Source organism: Nilaparvata lugens, chromosome X, assembly GCF_014356525.2.
Source record: "Nilaparvata lugens isolate BPH chromosome X, ASM1435652v1, whole genome shotgun sequence".
Taxonomy (NCBI): domain Eukaryota; kingdom Metazoa; phylum Arthropoda; class Insecta; order Hemiptera; family Delphacidae; genus Nilaparvata; species Nilaparvata lugens.
Window position 1 is genome coordinate 11,868,649 of NC_052518.1, and position 16,914 is coordinate 11,885,562.

At 31.7% G+C, this 16,914-nt stretch overlaps 1 protein-coding gene across 11 annotated transcripts in view; it reads left to right on the plus strand.

The window, feature by feature from the left end:
• LOC111044890 (nuclear factor 1 X-type) overlaps positions 1-13,150 on the plus strand; it is a 300,946-nt gene extending 287,796 nt beyond the window's left edge. For 6 of the 11 annotated variants that reach the window (XM_039442406.1, XM_022330148.2, XM_022330152.2 and 3 more), the window contains 2 exons: positions 550-835; positions 5,427-8,177. In XM_039442406.1, coding sequence (XP_039298340.1) covers positions 550-835; positions 5,427-5,572 — 432 coding nt within the window. In that variant the 3' untranslated portion in view covers positions 5,573-8,177. Of the gene's footprint in view, positions 1-549; positions 836-5,426 lie in introns of all 11 variants that reach the window. The other 5 variants (XM_022330149.2, XM_022330147.2, XM_039442404.1 and 2 more) reach the window with 2 other exon arrangements.
• The last annotated feature ends 3,764 nt before the right edge of the window (positions 13,151-16,914 follow it).

Genomic DNA, 16,914 nt, shown 5'->3' on the forward strand with positions numbered 1-16,914 from the left:
ATATTATCAAAATTGAAAGCAAAGGATATTCATCATGGAAATTTCAATTGAAAGAAAGATGGCGCCAGTAATTTTTAGATTTCAGATCACGCTTTTTCAGCCATGGAAAATCGACTTGCAGCCAAGATTGAATTAATGTTTGAACAAAAAAAAAATATATAAATAATCTCGAGCACTTTTCTCTAGGCTAGACCTATGTCAAGGAATCGTTTGTCTCACATTTACGAGGCTTTATTCATAAATTTAATTAATTAATTAATCGTTTTCCGTAACTTTAAACCCTCCTGCAACACTGTTTGAACTGATGTATCTATGGTTGTATTTCATGAATTTTGTTGGTTCAGCTTTTTAGAAATAAGTATCTTTATATTATGTGATACGATTGTGTTTCATGTATTGTATGTTGTTTCAGGTTCTCATAGATAACTTTCTCAAATTTTTATGATTGTGTTCCATGTTTTACGTTGTTATGTATTGGAATGTATTACAATTTTATTTGTATGTATTTATGTATGTTCTATTCCTATTTTATTCATAACGTTGTTGCAGCTTTTCAGCTACCCGAGTATAAGTCCAGTGAGTGCGATGTCGGGAGTGATCAGTCCAACCAACCTGAGTCTATTTTCGTCGCCGGTCTCAGTGAGTTCTCCTCGGATGTCGTCTCGGCCCGGACCCCCTCCCAGCATCCCGATCTCCCGTTGGACCCCCCCTGGACCCTCAGGACCCCCCACTGGACCCACTTCGGGCGCTTTCATTAGTCTTGACGAAGATTATATGATGACTCCACTGATCTCTGGGACTAACCCCGATTCGAATAACGGATTGATAGATGATGGTAAGATCATACAGAGTTTATCTCATAGCTTTAGAAAACTTGTATTCGAACGTTGAAACAAATTTCAATTATAATGGTTTGAAAAATATAGGTGATTGGATTAATCGTATGGCTTGAAACACGAACTGGAGGCTCAATGTTACTGTACAAGGGTAATTTTTTTCAACCTGCGATTGGCCATAAATGAAAGACGAAGAATGTATATAAAATAATAATATTCCCACTTAAAGTTACTTACATTCATGATAATTCTTTAGCATAATTTGTGTAGGCATTTGTAGTACCAGTGGACCAGCCTACCAAAACTCTCTACATTAATTCTGCCGCCAAATGAGTTAAAGTGGAGTATGTCGTTTTTTGGAACCTCGTATGACGTTTTTTATTGGAACTCCTCGTTAGTTTGAAACCTCTGCCTTCAAAGTCATGCCCTAAGTTTTGGGAAGGGTTACTAGTGGCAAAGTTAAGTTTGTGAGTGATTGAGATTATTCCATTTGATTTGCCGAAGAAGCCGATCAATAATAATAAATAATCAATAATAATCAATACATCAATAATAATAATTATTGTTTATCTGGCCGCACAAATCACATAGCGTTAGGTGAGGATAATTAGCTGTGAAAATCACCCCCTACCTTTTGTCTGATCGGAAGTTGAACTTTATTATACAATATAGTGAGGTCCATGTTATAATGGTAGTGTACGATTGACAATACTGTTGCTGTCCTTTTTTATCATACAACAAAACAGATAGCGCTATCTCTCTCTAGCATTGCAATGTTGTCAGTTTGCCAGAATATTTTATTTTTACTTTTGACAGTGACTGTACAAAAGTAAACAATTCATTATCAGTCTCCATTTTTTTTTGTTCATTCTATCGAAATAACTTGAATACACAAGTCGTATAATTGATTTAAAATGTATTTTTGAAACAATGAAATAATTTTTAGACATTACCGTATAAACACAAATTAAAATACCTGAAATGACATTTTAAAAGTTGATAACTAACCATCCTAGACTTCTTCCATGCTTCAGTTAGCCTACACGTATAGGTTAGACCTACTCGTACCGGTATAAATAATATTGAAAGGTTATTTCAGAATTATTTTCATTTAAATTACTCATTTCAAATAGGATTTCTATTTTTCTATTATTTTTGAAAGAAATTGGAATAGAATACCCACCAAATAGCTTAATTTCTGTTGTTTTGAAATTCATATTGTTGTATCACAGCTTTTTAAATTAGCTGCCATTCCAGGTTTGAATAAAAATAAAAATCTGATCTCAGTTATGAAAGCGAATTTCCGAATCATAGTATGGAAAAAAATTCTTGATAAATTAGACATTAAAATGATTATTTTATCAAAGAAATGATAATTATTATTATTAGATCAAATTTGATGGGATGAATTGAGTAACAGCTGTGTACACTCAGTGGCAAAATGGAGAGATTTGGCAACATTTTTCTCCTATCTTTCTTCACTGACATTATAACGTGGACCTCACTATAGTATTGAGTGTCTAGATTGTAACTTAGGATACTTGAAATTAAATTTTGAATCTGAGAAATGAGAACTAAAACTAATATATATAGCTTCAAACTAAGTATACAATAGATGGGCCACATTCTCAATAAAAGCTCAAACGGACTTCAATCAGCTGATAATATAAACTTGAATTAAAGAAAGGTTATTTTAAACTTTCTGTTGTTGTATACATTTCAACTTATATTCAACTTCATCCAATCCTGGACAATGTTGAACTGCTTTTGAGTATAAGGGTCTGAATCAAATTGAACTAAATTAATCAAGAAGATTATTTTCGTTTAGAAATAACCTTATCAATAAGTTAATTGAAATAAATCACTGAAAATGTCACTCACGTTTGTGACAAAATTTAAAAATTGAACAATCATGGAGAACATGAACATCTCATCTTCATCAAAAAAACAATTTTTCCATTTTGATTCGTTCACATAACTGAGCTATGACAAAGATTTCCATCATAAGGATTTAAAGCAAATTAATTGTTTTAATTGCAGATGACGGCCGCATTAGCTTATTGCTTGTGTGTGGTAGATAAAATGAGTGCATGGGGTAATCGATGAGATGAACAATTAATTTTTTGATAAATAGATACGGTGAAAATGAAGATACTATTCGTTGGAATTATTATTATTTTGATTGAAGGCGTAAGTAGGCAACCCGCTTAACACTTGTAGAACAAAGAGAAAATACGGGAAGGTTGTGAGTGCGAGACAGAAAGAATAGTGAAAGCAATGATTAAGTATGGGTGCCGCTTTCAATGTCACTTCAACTTCAAGGTCATGTTGAAAGTAACGGATTTCAAAGTGGTTGCAAATATGATCTTCACAAGGGACTCCATTCATTATTATTTTGAATTATTTCTCAGGCTTCAAATTCAATTACCATTCTCAAAATTACAAACGTAACATAAAATGCTTGTAGAATTTGATCTAATTAATGACTGCAGCTAATTAACAGAAATGGAGTAGGTACTGACCCTGATCCCTTTTTTTAGGCATAAATCAATAAATTCATACGGCTGTCAAGAAATGTAGAAGGAATACGTTAGAAGAATATCAAGTGCCAGTACTTCTCTTCTCTAATATTCTAAAATTATAACTTGATGACTGTTTTCGATTGATTCTTGTTATTGTATATAAAGGCTACTACTAATTATCATAATTTACTATGAAGTACATCATTCATGAAGTTTATCATTCCTATATACCTATTGTTAATTACTGTAATTACTATTACTACCCAAATTACTGTACCTCCTTTCATACCTGTTCTTATTTATTAGTGTTATTGATTCACCTTCCAAGGGATACTTGATAGTTATTCAATTTGATAAAGCAATACTTCACCAATAATTTTTCTATACAGGATGGGTGAAAAGTCCGAGAACGGCTTCATATCTCATACACAATAGTTATTTGTATATCTAGAGTGAAAAGTACGACTTTTTCTCCCTGAGGGAAAAAGTTTGAAGCCCGAGGCGAAGCCGAGGGCAACAATTTTCCTGAGGGAGAAAAAGTATTTTTCGCTCGTGATGTACACAACATTTTTCCTCCATCTACATTTTTTTATAGAAACTGCAAATTAAATCATTCTAATAACTTACGTATTGGTGACAATGTTTCCTAACAACATAACCTAAAAACTAAAACCTAAAAACCGGTCTTCTGATAGGCACTGCTGATTGCGCTATCTATCGGCCAAAGTTGTAACAATCATATCAGCTGAGCTACCATAATGGCTGACTCCAGATCACGCGGTTCAGATTTGAATTGCAGAATGCAGATCAAAAATATTTGTTGGCTGGTATTTTGAATAGAATAAAATATTTTAAAAATTGTATAAATTTTATCGTCTACCAATATTAAGAATATAATATCATACAAACATATATTTCATGAGTTGATCAAATTACTGGTTGTGGTATTGAATTCAGTTGACTCAATGACAGACACCTCTATTACGCTTTCTCATCTGAGCTTAGACCTTCTAACCTATTACCATGTAAGTTTTTTAAATAGAGATGCTTCCCATGTTATTTAAATGGAGTCACTTTTACTCCCTAGGGAGTTTTTCTGTTTTTTACTACCTAGAGCGAAAAAGTGACACTTTAGTATTATGTTTCAGGGAGTAAAGTAAGTACTTTAGACAGTAGGTGGAGGAAAAGGTTATTTGACGGTGGGTGTGATTGGGGATCCTACTCAAATTGGAAATACTACTTTACTATGACTTCAAAAATCTGTTCCGCCATATTGAATGCAACTTTATATTTTTAAATAGGAAGATGGTCATATGATACATGATTTTGATATGAAATTATAAGAAAAAATGAATGGTGAAAAACGCATATCGATATCTCAAACCGTTTAGATGATATTCACATTATTAATCAATACTATTCAAAGCACAAAGGAGAGAAAAAAGTCCGAGAACAGCTTCATATCTCATACAAAAAGGTAATATGATGGTGGGTGTGATCGAGGATCCTACTCAAATTGAAAAAACTACCTTTACTATGACTTAAAAAATATGGTCCACCATCTTGGATCCGCCATATTGAATGCGACATTATTTTTTTAAATAGGAAGGTGGTCATGATTTTGATACGAAATTTCAAGAAAAAATGAATGGCGAAAACTGCATATCGATATCTCAAACCGTTCAGAAGATATTCACATTATTAATCAATATCATGCTTATCAGAAATGAAATACATGAGTGGTATTGATTAATAATGTGGATATCTTCCGAACGGTTTGAGATATCGATATGCGGTTTTCACCATTGATTTTTTCTTGAAATTTCGTATCGAAATCATGTATCGCATGACCACCTTCCTATTTGAAAAAATGAAGTTGCATTCAATATGGCGGACCAGATTTTTGAAGTCATAGTAAAGTAGTATTTTCAATTTGAGTAGGATCCCCAATCACACCCACCGTCAAATTACCTTTGTGTATGAGATATGAAGCCGTTCTCGGACTTTTCACCTACTCTGTACAATTGAGTTTGAAAATTATTTTGACTCTGAATTATTTGTGTTTTAGAACGCTACTTCAACACAGTTGTGGAGACGAGCGAACCAATGGACACCGGTCCAGGGGGAGCCAATGGCAACAGTGGTCCTCAGAGTCCCCCTCCTCGCACCCCATCCGGATGCACCCCCTCTCCCCCAAAGTCACAGTCATCGTAAGCTCTTTACCGAATGAGAGTGTCTCCAACATGAGACGATAGCTATTACTTTGCTCAATTGTTAAGATAGTTGAAAAATTGAGAATCAGGGCTTCGTTTGGTTTTTTTTTGTCATCGAATGAACAATGGACAATGTGATGGTAGTGAGGGTTCTTTCTGTAACGTAAAGGAACCCGATTGAGCCTTGATTGATTTTGTATGTCCTTTTTTCTATGAGAACGATTGCTGAATGGCATGTCATATGACAGTTGGAATCAAAATGCCGATTAGGCATGATATTTATTATGATATCCCTATATCTTTGCTCTTACATTCTCGGAAAGAGCTCTGAAGTTTCCACTTACCATCCTAGATAAAATAGGATCCGAAAGAGTTTTAACTGATTTAACGATTGAATGGTTTGGAAAAGTACGATCAAAATTGTTGTAGAAGAGAGAGTTTCATGTCAATTTTGAACTCGCACCGTTCATAAACATATTTTAAGTGTATCATCATATTATTCTTTACTCACTTCATTTATATCATAATTTCCATTCATAATTGATTGAAGATTAGTTCTGAGACAACAAAATAATTATGTATGTTGAAAGTCCAATTTTATACTTGACTATTTCGAGTGCTAAAGCTCCTGAGTACTTAGAATAAGCAATCCGATATGTGATTATTAAAAGTTCTTCATCATGATTGTGAATTCATTGACAATACAATAATGGATTTTCATTTTTCTCCACCATACAATGATTAAGTAAAAATTACCAGCTGCAGCTCACCATCAGAGATGATTGACAGTTTAATCATAATTGAATTTGAATATATTGTGAATATCAACTTCAAATGAAGTGAATCGAAGTCGAACATTTTCTCTATGACAATTCAAGATATTATTTTCTAATGTTGGCTACACTTAACTTGAATTGGTTCATTATTGGTTTAGTTGGTTTATCGGTTTTATATTGGTTTAGTTGGCTAAATTAACCTTATTGGTTTATTAACTTTGTGAGTTGTCCTTACGTTACGTGAAAACCTACACTTTATTGATTAATTCCATTACACTGCTCAACGTGGTGCGTGATTTAATTAGGTTCATCTGTTGCTGTAATGTTCAATCTATTACGAACTTGATGTATGGCATGCCATAGTAATCGTTCCTGCCAAACAATAAGTCAACGCTACTAGAATATTTTATTCTTTTCAGAATAAAGAGCTATTGTTGAGAATTTTATGTTTAAAATTGTGGCTTCGTGAATGAAACGGAGACCACAAGTAGGTAGTCTTAGATCGAAAAGATTTATTGATTCTCATATTGTTCATAAGAATTTTTCTCTTAGTTTTACACTAAGACACTTAGTCATTGATGAGTGCTGTTTGAAGTAATATTTTTAGCTAACCAGAATGTGATAAGTTTCTAGTTCGATTTCTTGTACTATTTAGGTTTCCAGAATTTATGAGGTTTGGTGCCACTTTTCTATAAATAAAATATTAATAATAATAATATAATTATCACGATTGTACATACATTTATATTATGTGTTTTGTTAGATTTAATTTTTTTAGTTGAAATAACAGATGTAGAATAATCTCATTGACAAAACCTCGGCAAATCCAATTAGTTAATGTGTTATGATTTTGCCGGGATTTGAACTTTGAGTAACATGTTTTTTCTAGGAATTCCTTTCATTGGCCCTACAATATCAATTATGGTTCATTTTAGTTTCAGCATGATCCCTCTTTAGAGGAATATATTTTGTTACCAAAGAGATACCGGTAGAGATTTAAAAATAAAGTGTCAATAAAATTTGAATAGATGTGTGAGAAAATCTAAAACAATGCCATAACAGTTTTTATCATTCGACAAACCTTTTTATCAGATCATTCTTAATATTCTATCAGAGTTAAGTGAAGTTAAAATGCAATACACATTTCAAACCAGACTATTTGCAGCTGATGTAGTTGGCTAAATGATTATCATTGATTTTTAGAGTTAACTGAGAATCAAAATTTTGTAAACGAGTTGGAATAATTTTGATTTGTTATAGAATTTGTATTTGAAATCTGTTATGTTTCCTAGTCAAATTGCCTTTATTGTTATTATATATTTTCTCGTTCAATTTGATATAAATCTTCAATTTTTCAAAGTCATGTTCAATTTTATTAGAGTTGTGTTGTGAAAATTAATTCATTATTGTATCTTGTTGAGAACTATATATAAATAGTATTTACATTTACATAAAGTGTTCATTTGTTAATTGGTTAATGTTAAATTTGTGTGGTAGGATATGGTGAAGTGAAATACTGGTATGAGGAAATGTCTCTATTCAGATATTCCATTGAATAGTTATCACAATGATCATCATTGAGGATAATCAATGATTATCACGGTATTTACCAATAAAAATTTAAATTTTTTCTTTACTGATCATAGGAAATCAATGTTACATCGCTAAGATCTTTCAGGACGTACTTTAGTACTTCCAATTAGAGATTTTATCCCTCATACCTAATTTCTACTGATTTTTATGGACCATTTCAGGCTTAGTTATCATAATTGAGAACTGCAATGAGAAGATCAGTATAGATAAAAAGGAATTCTCAACTCCCTCAAAAAAAATCCAGTCACTTCATCAAAATTTTGCCATAAAAGGTAGAAATAAAAATCGTTTTTCAATATTCCTAGGCTATTTTTTATATTTTAGCGGATTTTAAAGCTCTTAAACCGAGGAAAATATTCAACAATGAGCATTTTAATAATTCTATTTTCATCGTTATTCAAAATAATCATTTTAGAAAGAAAGGTTTCCATTTACTTGGTATATTCCTTATGTATTATAACGGATTTGAGAATTGGCACTTTAATTTCAGATATTGAAGTCAATTCTAGTGATGGGTACTTGAAACCGTGCCAAACATTGTTTTTCTGTAATAGTTTATTATCTTGAAATCATTTTCAATTTCATAGCATAAATATCTAGCTAGTAGGAAATCATTATTCTGGATACAAAAGTGTCTTAGACTCTAAGCTGTTGGAGAAGTTCATAAAATTATAATTATTCTGATAATGATTTGAATGTACTGCTCTCTATTGTTTTCGATCAAGTTTCAAGCAGGCTATGCATCTTAGTTATATCTGCAAGATAAGTTTTTTATACCTGAATTATATTTACAAGTTATGTATAATATATAATTATATATTCCTTCACAACAGTTGTACAATTTGATGTTCATTGATTCTATATTATGTTTCAATTTTTAATTTGAATATCTAAACGAATTCTGATATGTTCTTTGTTTGTTATTGCAGAGAAATTTGAAGTAAAACAATTAAAATGGACGACTGTCAACTATTATTTTAACAATGTCTGCTAGCATTAACACTAAAAACCCATGTGTATGAATGTGTGGTGGTTGAAAATTTATTTTTTTATTTTGATGTAGACTTTTGTGAAATCATATTAATTATAAATTTGTACTATGAATCTCAGAGTTAATTTATCAACTTCTACAACGGCTCAAGAAGTGGTAAAATCCAATCTTTTTAGATGAATTCAGTTTAATTATCCACCATCTTCTATGTCCATGAAATTTGAGGAGAGATCAGTTCAGTAAATTACAGTAATATAAGCTGGAACAGTATTAGGCAGAAAATTCCTAATTCATTTCAATAAATATTTGAATTGCGCAGCAGGTTTTATCATAAGCAACCTCTGCAACCTACTATTCAAAAAATGAGTGTAAAATTCAAACGGTTATTTTTTGAAGTTAGTAGAGATTAAATTTTTCAGAATGTGCTTGGATTTGATAATAATTTTATTATTATTTCCAAGAAATTTTACTAATAGATTATGTCTTGTATCAATATGAAGTACCGTACCAGTTCGGGAGGTTCTTCAATTCCAATTTATTGCTTTTTATTCATTATTATAGGAATTCTTGATAGTTTTTTATCGAATAAACTAGCACCCATTTTCAAGACACAATATTTTTCGGAAAATTATGCCATTTTCGAGTGTCAAATTGAACTGTTTCTCCTCTATTATCAAACAGTTATTAATAGTTTCTAGAAACAAAACTTCATGTTATACCAATACTCAACTGATCATAATATTGAATAGGTAAGGTACTTTACTATATTATATACAACTTTTGTTTCATAGGCCTACATGCGTTTTAACTCTGATGAGCACTAAAATTAATTCCTATTCGACTTCTAAATTATATGGAAGAAGTGAAATTCATTTTTCCTTGAATTTTCCATTGTTAAATCTGCTTTGCTTTTCTAAATTCCATAAATCTACTACCGGGTTCTAAAATAATGTCTAATTCCTTTTATTATTATTATGCTCACTCTTCTAACAACATGATTTTTCTCTCCATTATCTTTTATTTCAATATAACACCGACCAGAACTATTCAAATTATACTATTATACAACTAATAGAAATGAGTTGAAAACTGTTTGTATTCTCCAATTTGCCAAACTAACATAGAACATAGAAAAATGCATGTATTCCAGTCAATAAAACCGTAAAAAGAAGATATCATAAGTACTAACTTGTCTTAAGTTATTAACATAAGTTGGTATTATAATACTATTGCCTACAAGCAACTTATGCTATCTTTTTTCTATGATACAAAACATGATAAAATTCTCTTATAAATAATTATTATAAATATTTAACGATACTTAATATTTTTGTTGCAAACCAGTTCTGAAATTCAATATTGCAATATTACAGTAGCAATTCTACACAGATAACTGGACATTTTACTAAAATATCAGTTGAATTATTTGAAATATAACTTAATAGTTCATCTATTGTTGAATCTCAGCATCTAGCTAGTGATAGACTATTATCGATAAGTTGCTCCTCCATTGTAAAGAAGCAATTTTCTATTTTAAGAAAGGCTCAATAAATAATGTATAGTTCACTATATTATTCGATGAATAAATAATCAATGAATGAATTTGTATGAGTGCAAGCATATGAATGATTGATATAGAAAGTAGTGATTATTATAAATTGAGAGGCGCTTTTCATATTACTGTTGAGTTTACGAATTAACTATCATATTCAAGAATTATTCCATAAATATTTGTCAAGTTCATGACCCAGATTTTCTCATTAAACTTTTCTTTGGGGTTTAGCCTTCAAGAGTAAAAATACCATACAATATCTAGTTTTTATAAAAACTTTAGGAATGAATGTGACATGTAATTTTTTAAAAGTAATATGTACTTAGTACAGGCCTATTTGACTTGTCAATGATCTTCATACACATTGAAGAAATCTTTCAACCCGATTCAACTTTGTTTTGTATTCTATCCATAAAAATATTTCATTAATCACTCATTTTATTTTATTATATATTATCATATTATATTATATTACATTTTATTATATTATATTATATCATATTATCCTGACTGAGTAGTAATGACTTTCAAATACCTACTTCGGATTTCCGCAACATAATGTTGTACAACAAACTATCTGTAACGCACAATGATATCAAGAGGAAATCTCAACCTTTCGCAGGAGAAGCGATTGAATTGAAATCACATTTCACTCTCATAAAGAACTAGTAAAGGATAGCTTAAAAACTTGCTCACAGTCTAATAATCTTATTTTTCATGATCCGAAACGGTAATAAGTGATAGAAATGGGAATCCGACTTCCCTGTTCAAATAATCGGATCATAAATTAATTAATCATCTGATAATTTGATCCAATCATTTAAAATTAATATTTCTGTTGATCCATGCATTTCCATCGTGAAAGATCATAATGCTAGGTATAGAAAAAAACATGAATAGGATATCACATTTTGACGGTATTATAAATTCATTAACCATAAATAATAAATTACTCTGGAAGAATTTGTAGCAGATGGAAATACAGAGTGGACCACTAGAAACGAACGGTTTTGAATCGTGCAGTACTCGTCGGCTGGTGAGGGGTGGGGGGACGCGCGCTCAAGGTCACTCAACTTCCCACCACCCACTTACTGTGATTCAGCCACTGTGGACGAAATCATCGCGTATTTGGATATGCCAAACGTTTATAAAAAGTAGAGAATCAGTAATTGAAACTCAATTCAAGCTCAATAACATTATTGAAATTCGATAGCTTTTGAAACAAATCGAGATGGATCTTTCACATTGAAATCTAATTTATAAAAATATGGTCCAGTTAACGCATAATAATGGACATGAGTGGAATATAGCTTTTTATCAGTATAGTGTATATTCATGAATAATAAATAACTCTGATATAACAGGTACTTTCAATACAGCAATTGATAGTAGTGACAGATCTGTAGCTAATAATTTAAAACATCAATACATACATGCAATAAATCAAATAAATCAACATCAAATAAGCCATGCCATGCATTCAAATAATTTATAATTCCATACATTTAATATAAAATAAATATTGTTATCATCCTCCTAAAAAATGTACGTATCTTTTGAAGGGTTTCCGAAGTAGTTAGTTGATTCTTTCATGATGGAGTTGTAGAATCAAAAGTTATATTCTATACAGATGAATTAGCAATTTTTAGAACTTAAGTTGATGAGGAGATTTTTTGTCATTTTAAATATTACTTTCGAAGTTGATTATTTTATTATTTTTACCAAGGTCCCGTATTGGCTGCTCATGTCATTGAAGCTGGACATGAAGTCGAATAATTTGAATAATAATACCGTATTATTATTCAAATTACTTGGTTGATTTTAGTAATGTTGAACACACTTTTTTATATAGTGAATGGTGCTTATTGATGATATCTTATAATACTTATTGAAGCTGTAGATGATAAATGCAAGTGATAATAAAGTATTGCAGTAATTAGTCAATTAAGTCATGCCAAAGTAAAGCAATCTTCATTTGTGAATTTTAGAGCCAATTTTGACAAAGTTGCCTTATTGTAGAGATAATTTTCATCGTAGAAAGTAGTAATATTCGCTTACAGAGTATTTTGCTTTTGTTTTTGAAGTTCAGTTAAAGGGTCATGGAGATTTATGAACGTTTCAATTGCTAACATGTATGAATAAGACTTACTTAGTTGTTTGTCATATATATTGGCAAATATACCTGTAGTGCCTGATGAATTATGGTACTGGCCTGGCATAAAGATATGATACGAGTAGTGTAGTTGAGCATTTGATGTTAAATTGATACAGCACAGTTTACTGAGTGATAAATATTAAAAATCAAAATATTACCCATGTGAAACATCTTGTAAAGAAACGCAACACCTTATGTATAGTTAGAATCCAGTTCACAGTAATTTTTTGTGGTCAATTATAGATCTTCAGTATGAAAATTTACAGATTATCACTATCCTGTTTGTACGGCTGTATAATAGTTGGATTCAGTGGTCTAATATTCTCTTCAATCTTATCACGAAACTCAATTTTAAATCCAGGAATAAATCAATACATTTTTCTTCTTCTCTTGTTCTTGAAGATTTCCCAAAGAATTTCTTCACCGAAAGAGTGGAAACTTATCCTTAGATAGCATTCATGGTATCATCTGAAACTGAAACCCTTTAAAGTAGATTTTTCTAAATGTGGTAAGATACGTTGATCAATTCAATGAGAAGAAAAGAACTTGTTTTATACAGATCGTTCTAATGAGAAACTTAAAATTCAAACTCTGTAGCTGCAGTTGACTGTGCTGTACCAAAGGTCAAGTGATTAGAGTTTGAAAAAGTCTTGAATTTGCTTTGTAATGAGGATAAGGAGTAGTATTTAGTATGAAAGAGTAGATGCTAGTGAAAATAAGAAAATGCTGGTTTAAGAATGTAATTTCATATTAAACAAGTTGTCATTACTAAAAACATACGTAATAAGCCATTGTTATATACTATTCAAGTGAATGAAATTCTTGTTGATAGATGATAATAATATTACCTGACAAGTGTTATAGATTAGTATTATAGTCAACGCAGTAGACTAGTAATAATTAACTGAAACAAGAATTCATGAAGTACCACGGTGCTAATGTACTAATATGAGATACATTCTCAGCTCTTTCTGAATTTTGTATAATAAAGTACGGTACATATATTTCGTGAAAAAAGGCTTTCTCAGTAACCAATGAACCGTTCATCATTATGTGGAAGAATGATAGAGTTGAGTTCCTACTCAAAAGTCTCACAATTTCGTTGTTAAATTTTATCAACTTGTCTTATTTTATTCAAATCATTTGTGTATGCTTCTCTTTTTCCTGGCAAATTTTTGAGTTTTTCAACTCTCAGTTTCAGTATGTATTACTAGAGGTAGTTCTATTCTCATCCTCTTTACTTCAATTAATTTTTTTATTTCGGGGATAAGATGGAACATCTTGTAACAGTAGCATTGTTCACAATCATTTTTGATAAATTAAATGACATATTCTCATAATTTTCCTGAAAATTTGCTACTCCCGCAGCGTTTTCACCGTCATTCACTTGTATTTGCATAAATTTATCAATATTGTACCATACTATTGCATTCATCATAGATTTATTGATCTATCAATCTCTATGTTTATTTATTCAGAATGAAATTGCTATTCTATCATGTTTGATATTCTTCATGTAAAGACACTTAAATTCCTGTTCATTAGAATAAATTCTAATCATATTAACCCAGATTTTTTCGCTGATACTAGAAATGTAGGTGATCATTTCAAAATTATTATTCTTAATATATTGTCAAACTCTACTCAGCAATAATAGCTACTAAGAAGCTAGTAATGGAATAAATAAGATGAAATTGTTATCCCCAAAACAGCTGAAGTAATATGTTGATCAGCAACATTGTATTTTTATATTATGATGTAATTTATATAATCGATCTGCCTATTGGAAGGCTATTAACTAGTACTGTATCAATGAAAATATTTTTAGATCTTATTTGAAAGAATTACCATCAAATTATTCATCTAAAAATATGAGTCAACTTAATAATGGAGAAGCAATAATTTTAGAAATGAGATGATGTGTTTATATAAAAAAATAGTAATTATAATTATAATAAGTCTTAAAATAGCTTATGGAAGGAATAGGATGGTTCTCAGTCAATATGAATTTTATTATGTACGTATCTCAATACTTATTATAACGGTAATCATATTATTACGGTATGAAATTGGGAATCGATCACGCACTTCGAATCACGTGATTTGTCCACGTCATCTAGTGAATGGAAGCTAGAAAGTATAATTATTATATTATTAAAAATTCATAATTTAACAAAAATATTTATTTGTTGGCATTGACTTGATATCCTCCAAGAACCATGATTATTAATGATCTTGTATCTAATAGTCTATGCTTATTAATTTTGAAATTATACATAATGTTAAAATTATCGATAAAATACTTTTTTACTTGTACAATATTCATTTTGATACATAAAAACATTGTATGAAGGATAAAAATGAACAATGACATGTTTTATTTGGGAGAAATTAATTCTTGGAATCTAGGAAATAAGTCATCGACGCATTTTCTGAAATGTTACAGCCTATCTATAAATTTGCAAAACATTAAAATCATACTCCAATGACATTATTGTGTTTCATTTCAAACTTTTCATCTCCTTACAAGCAATTATTTGGTGGAATTTCACAATTTTCACAATGCATAACTGCAAAAAATAGTTACTATTCGACTAGATCCTCTAAGTCCACTAAAAACTCCGATTAGAGTTTCCAATGCACACAATATATTTTTCCACTTTGATACAGTGATGAAGTCATTTATTTGAATCAATGAATCATTATTTTACAGTATCTGATGATCTCTATCATGAATAACATTCCCGCAAAGTATGAATGACCAACATGTACTCTGAATTGCTATGATGATTTAGGGGTCTATTCCATGGAGATTATATGTGATGATCCTCTATTATTATTATCATTATTTTGAAGGGACGGATTCAAGGATCCAAAGGTTCAAAGAACTCCACACGTCAACCGAAGCTTATTGTGTTCCCAAGTAGTATGTTATACTCTATCCAAATCGGCATGAGCTCTGAAGGATTAGGCCGACCCTCCTACTACTCACACACACAAGCGCAGTCTCCTTTCGTGTGTGTGAGTAAAGGGACGGTCTGTCTACCTGTATACTACGTAGTATACATAGTATATCAATGGCGCAGGTAGGCCGGGCGTGTGTGCCTGCGCGTGGGGGAGCGAGGTGAGCTTAATCTTTCAGCGCTAATGGCAGTATGGACAGAATATAGTTAGGCGAACCAATACCTGTATCCTTTACAAGAACCAGGAGTTTTTCCCTGTGCTAACATCCCATTCATCACCTGGTTGCTTGTGGCAATCCAGTGTGATATGCTTGGCAGCCTCTTCAGACTGATTGGTCCTCGTGACCTACGTGAGTCGCACTCCTGGCCTTCTTTGAAGGTCCATCCGCTGAGGAAGGGTTCGCCAAGCTGCTTCTAGGGCGCCTGGCTACCTAACTCAGCAGCCTCTTGACCCACATTTGTGCCTGGAGTTTCACCCATCTCTGGTCTCTTGGGTTTTTCCTTCTTGACCCTCCGAAACTTAGCAGGGTCAAAAGCCTCACCTCTTGTTATGCCAGGATGGCCGTTCTTCTTTGAGCAGTAGTTTGAGAAGCTCATCCTCCCTGTTCAGTTGGGATGATGTGATTGAGCTTACATCATACATATCATGATCAGTAGGAGCCTTCACAATGTTGATAGCCTCTACATAAGAGTAGAGAGAAAAGGGGCATTTTGGGACAACCTTGACCTTGTTTACCTGGCATATTAGGAAGAAGGAAAAGGGTTTTGGAAAGGGGGTCCCTTTTAGTCGCCTCCTACGACAAGCAGGGATACTGTGGGTGTATTCTGGTTTTCAAAAAATTCTTGAGTACGATGTTCGACTCAAAGCTCCCCCAACCCACAGGGGGCATGATTCTCTATACAGAAAAAATGCTACCTCAGACCAGACTAGACAACTGTCAGTTTATTCAACCAATGCTGATATTTTTTAGTGAATCTCACTTCAGATTATAATCTCGATAATTTTATTAAATTCAGGAATGGGCCACATTGAGAGAGATCTGCGATTCCATGGGTTTCTATAATGTCTATCCAGTATCTGTATTTTTATAGTTATAGAATCCAGAGATATCTAGAAAATCTGAAGAATCTATAGATATGAATATAAACAATAAATAATATGTATATGAAAACTCATGGGATCGTAGATCGTAGATCGCTCACATGTGGCTGGACCCTTCTATTCCTTTCAACCTACATCCCAGTAAAACCGCCCCAAATCCATTTTTCATTGTGATTCGATAAAAACTATCAATAACGCAAGAGAAAGTTCA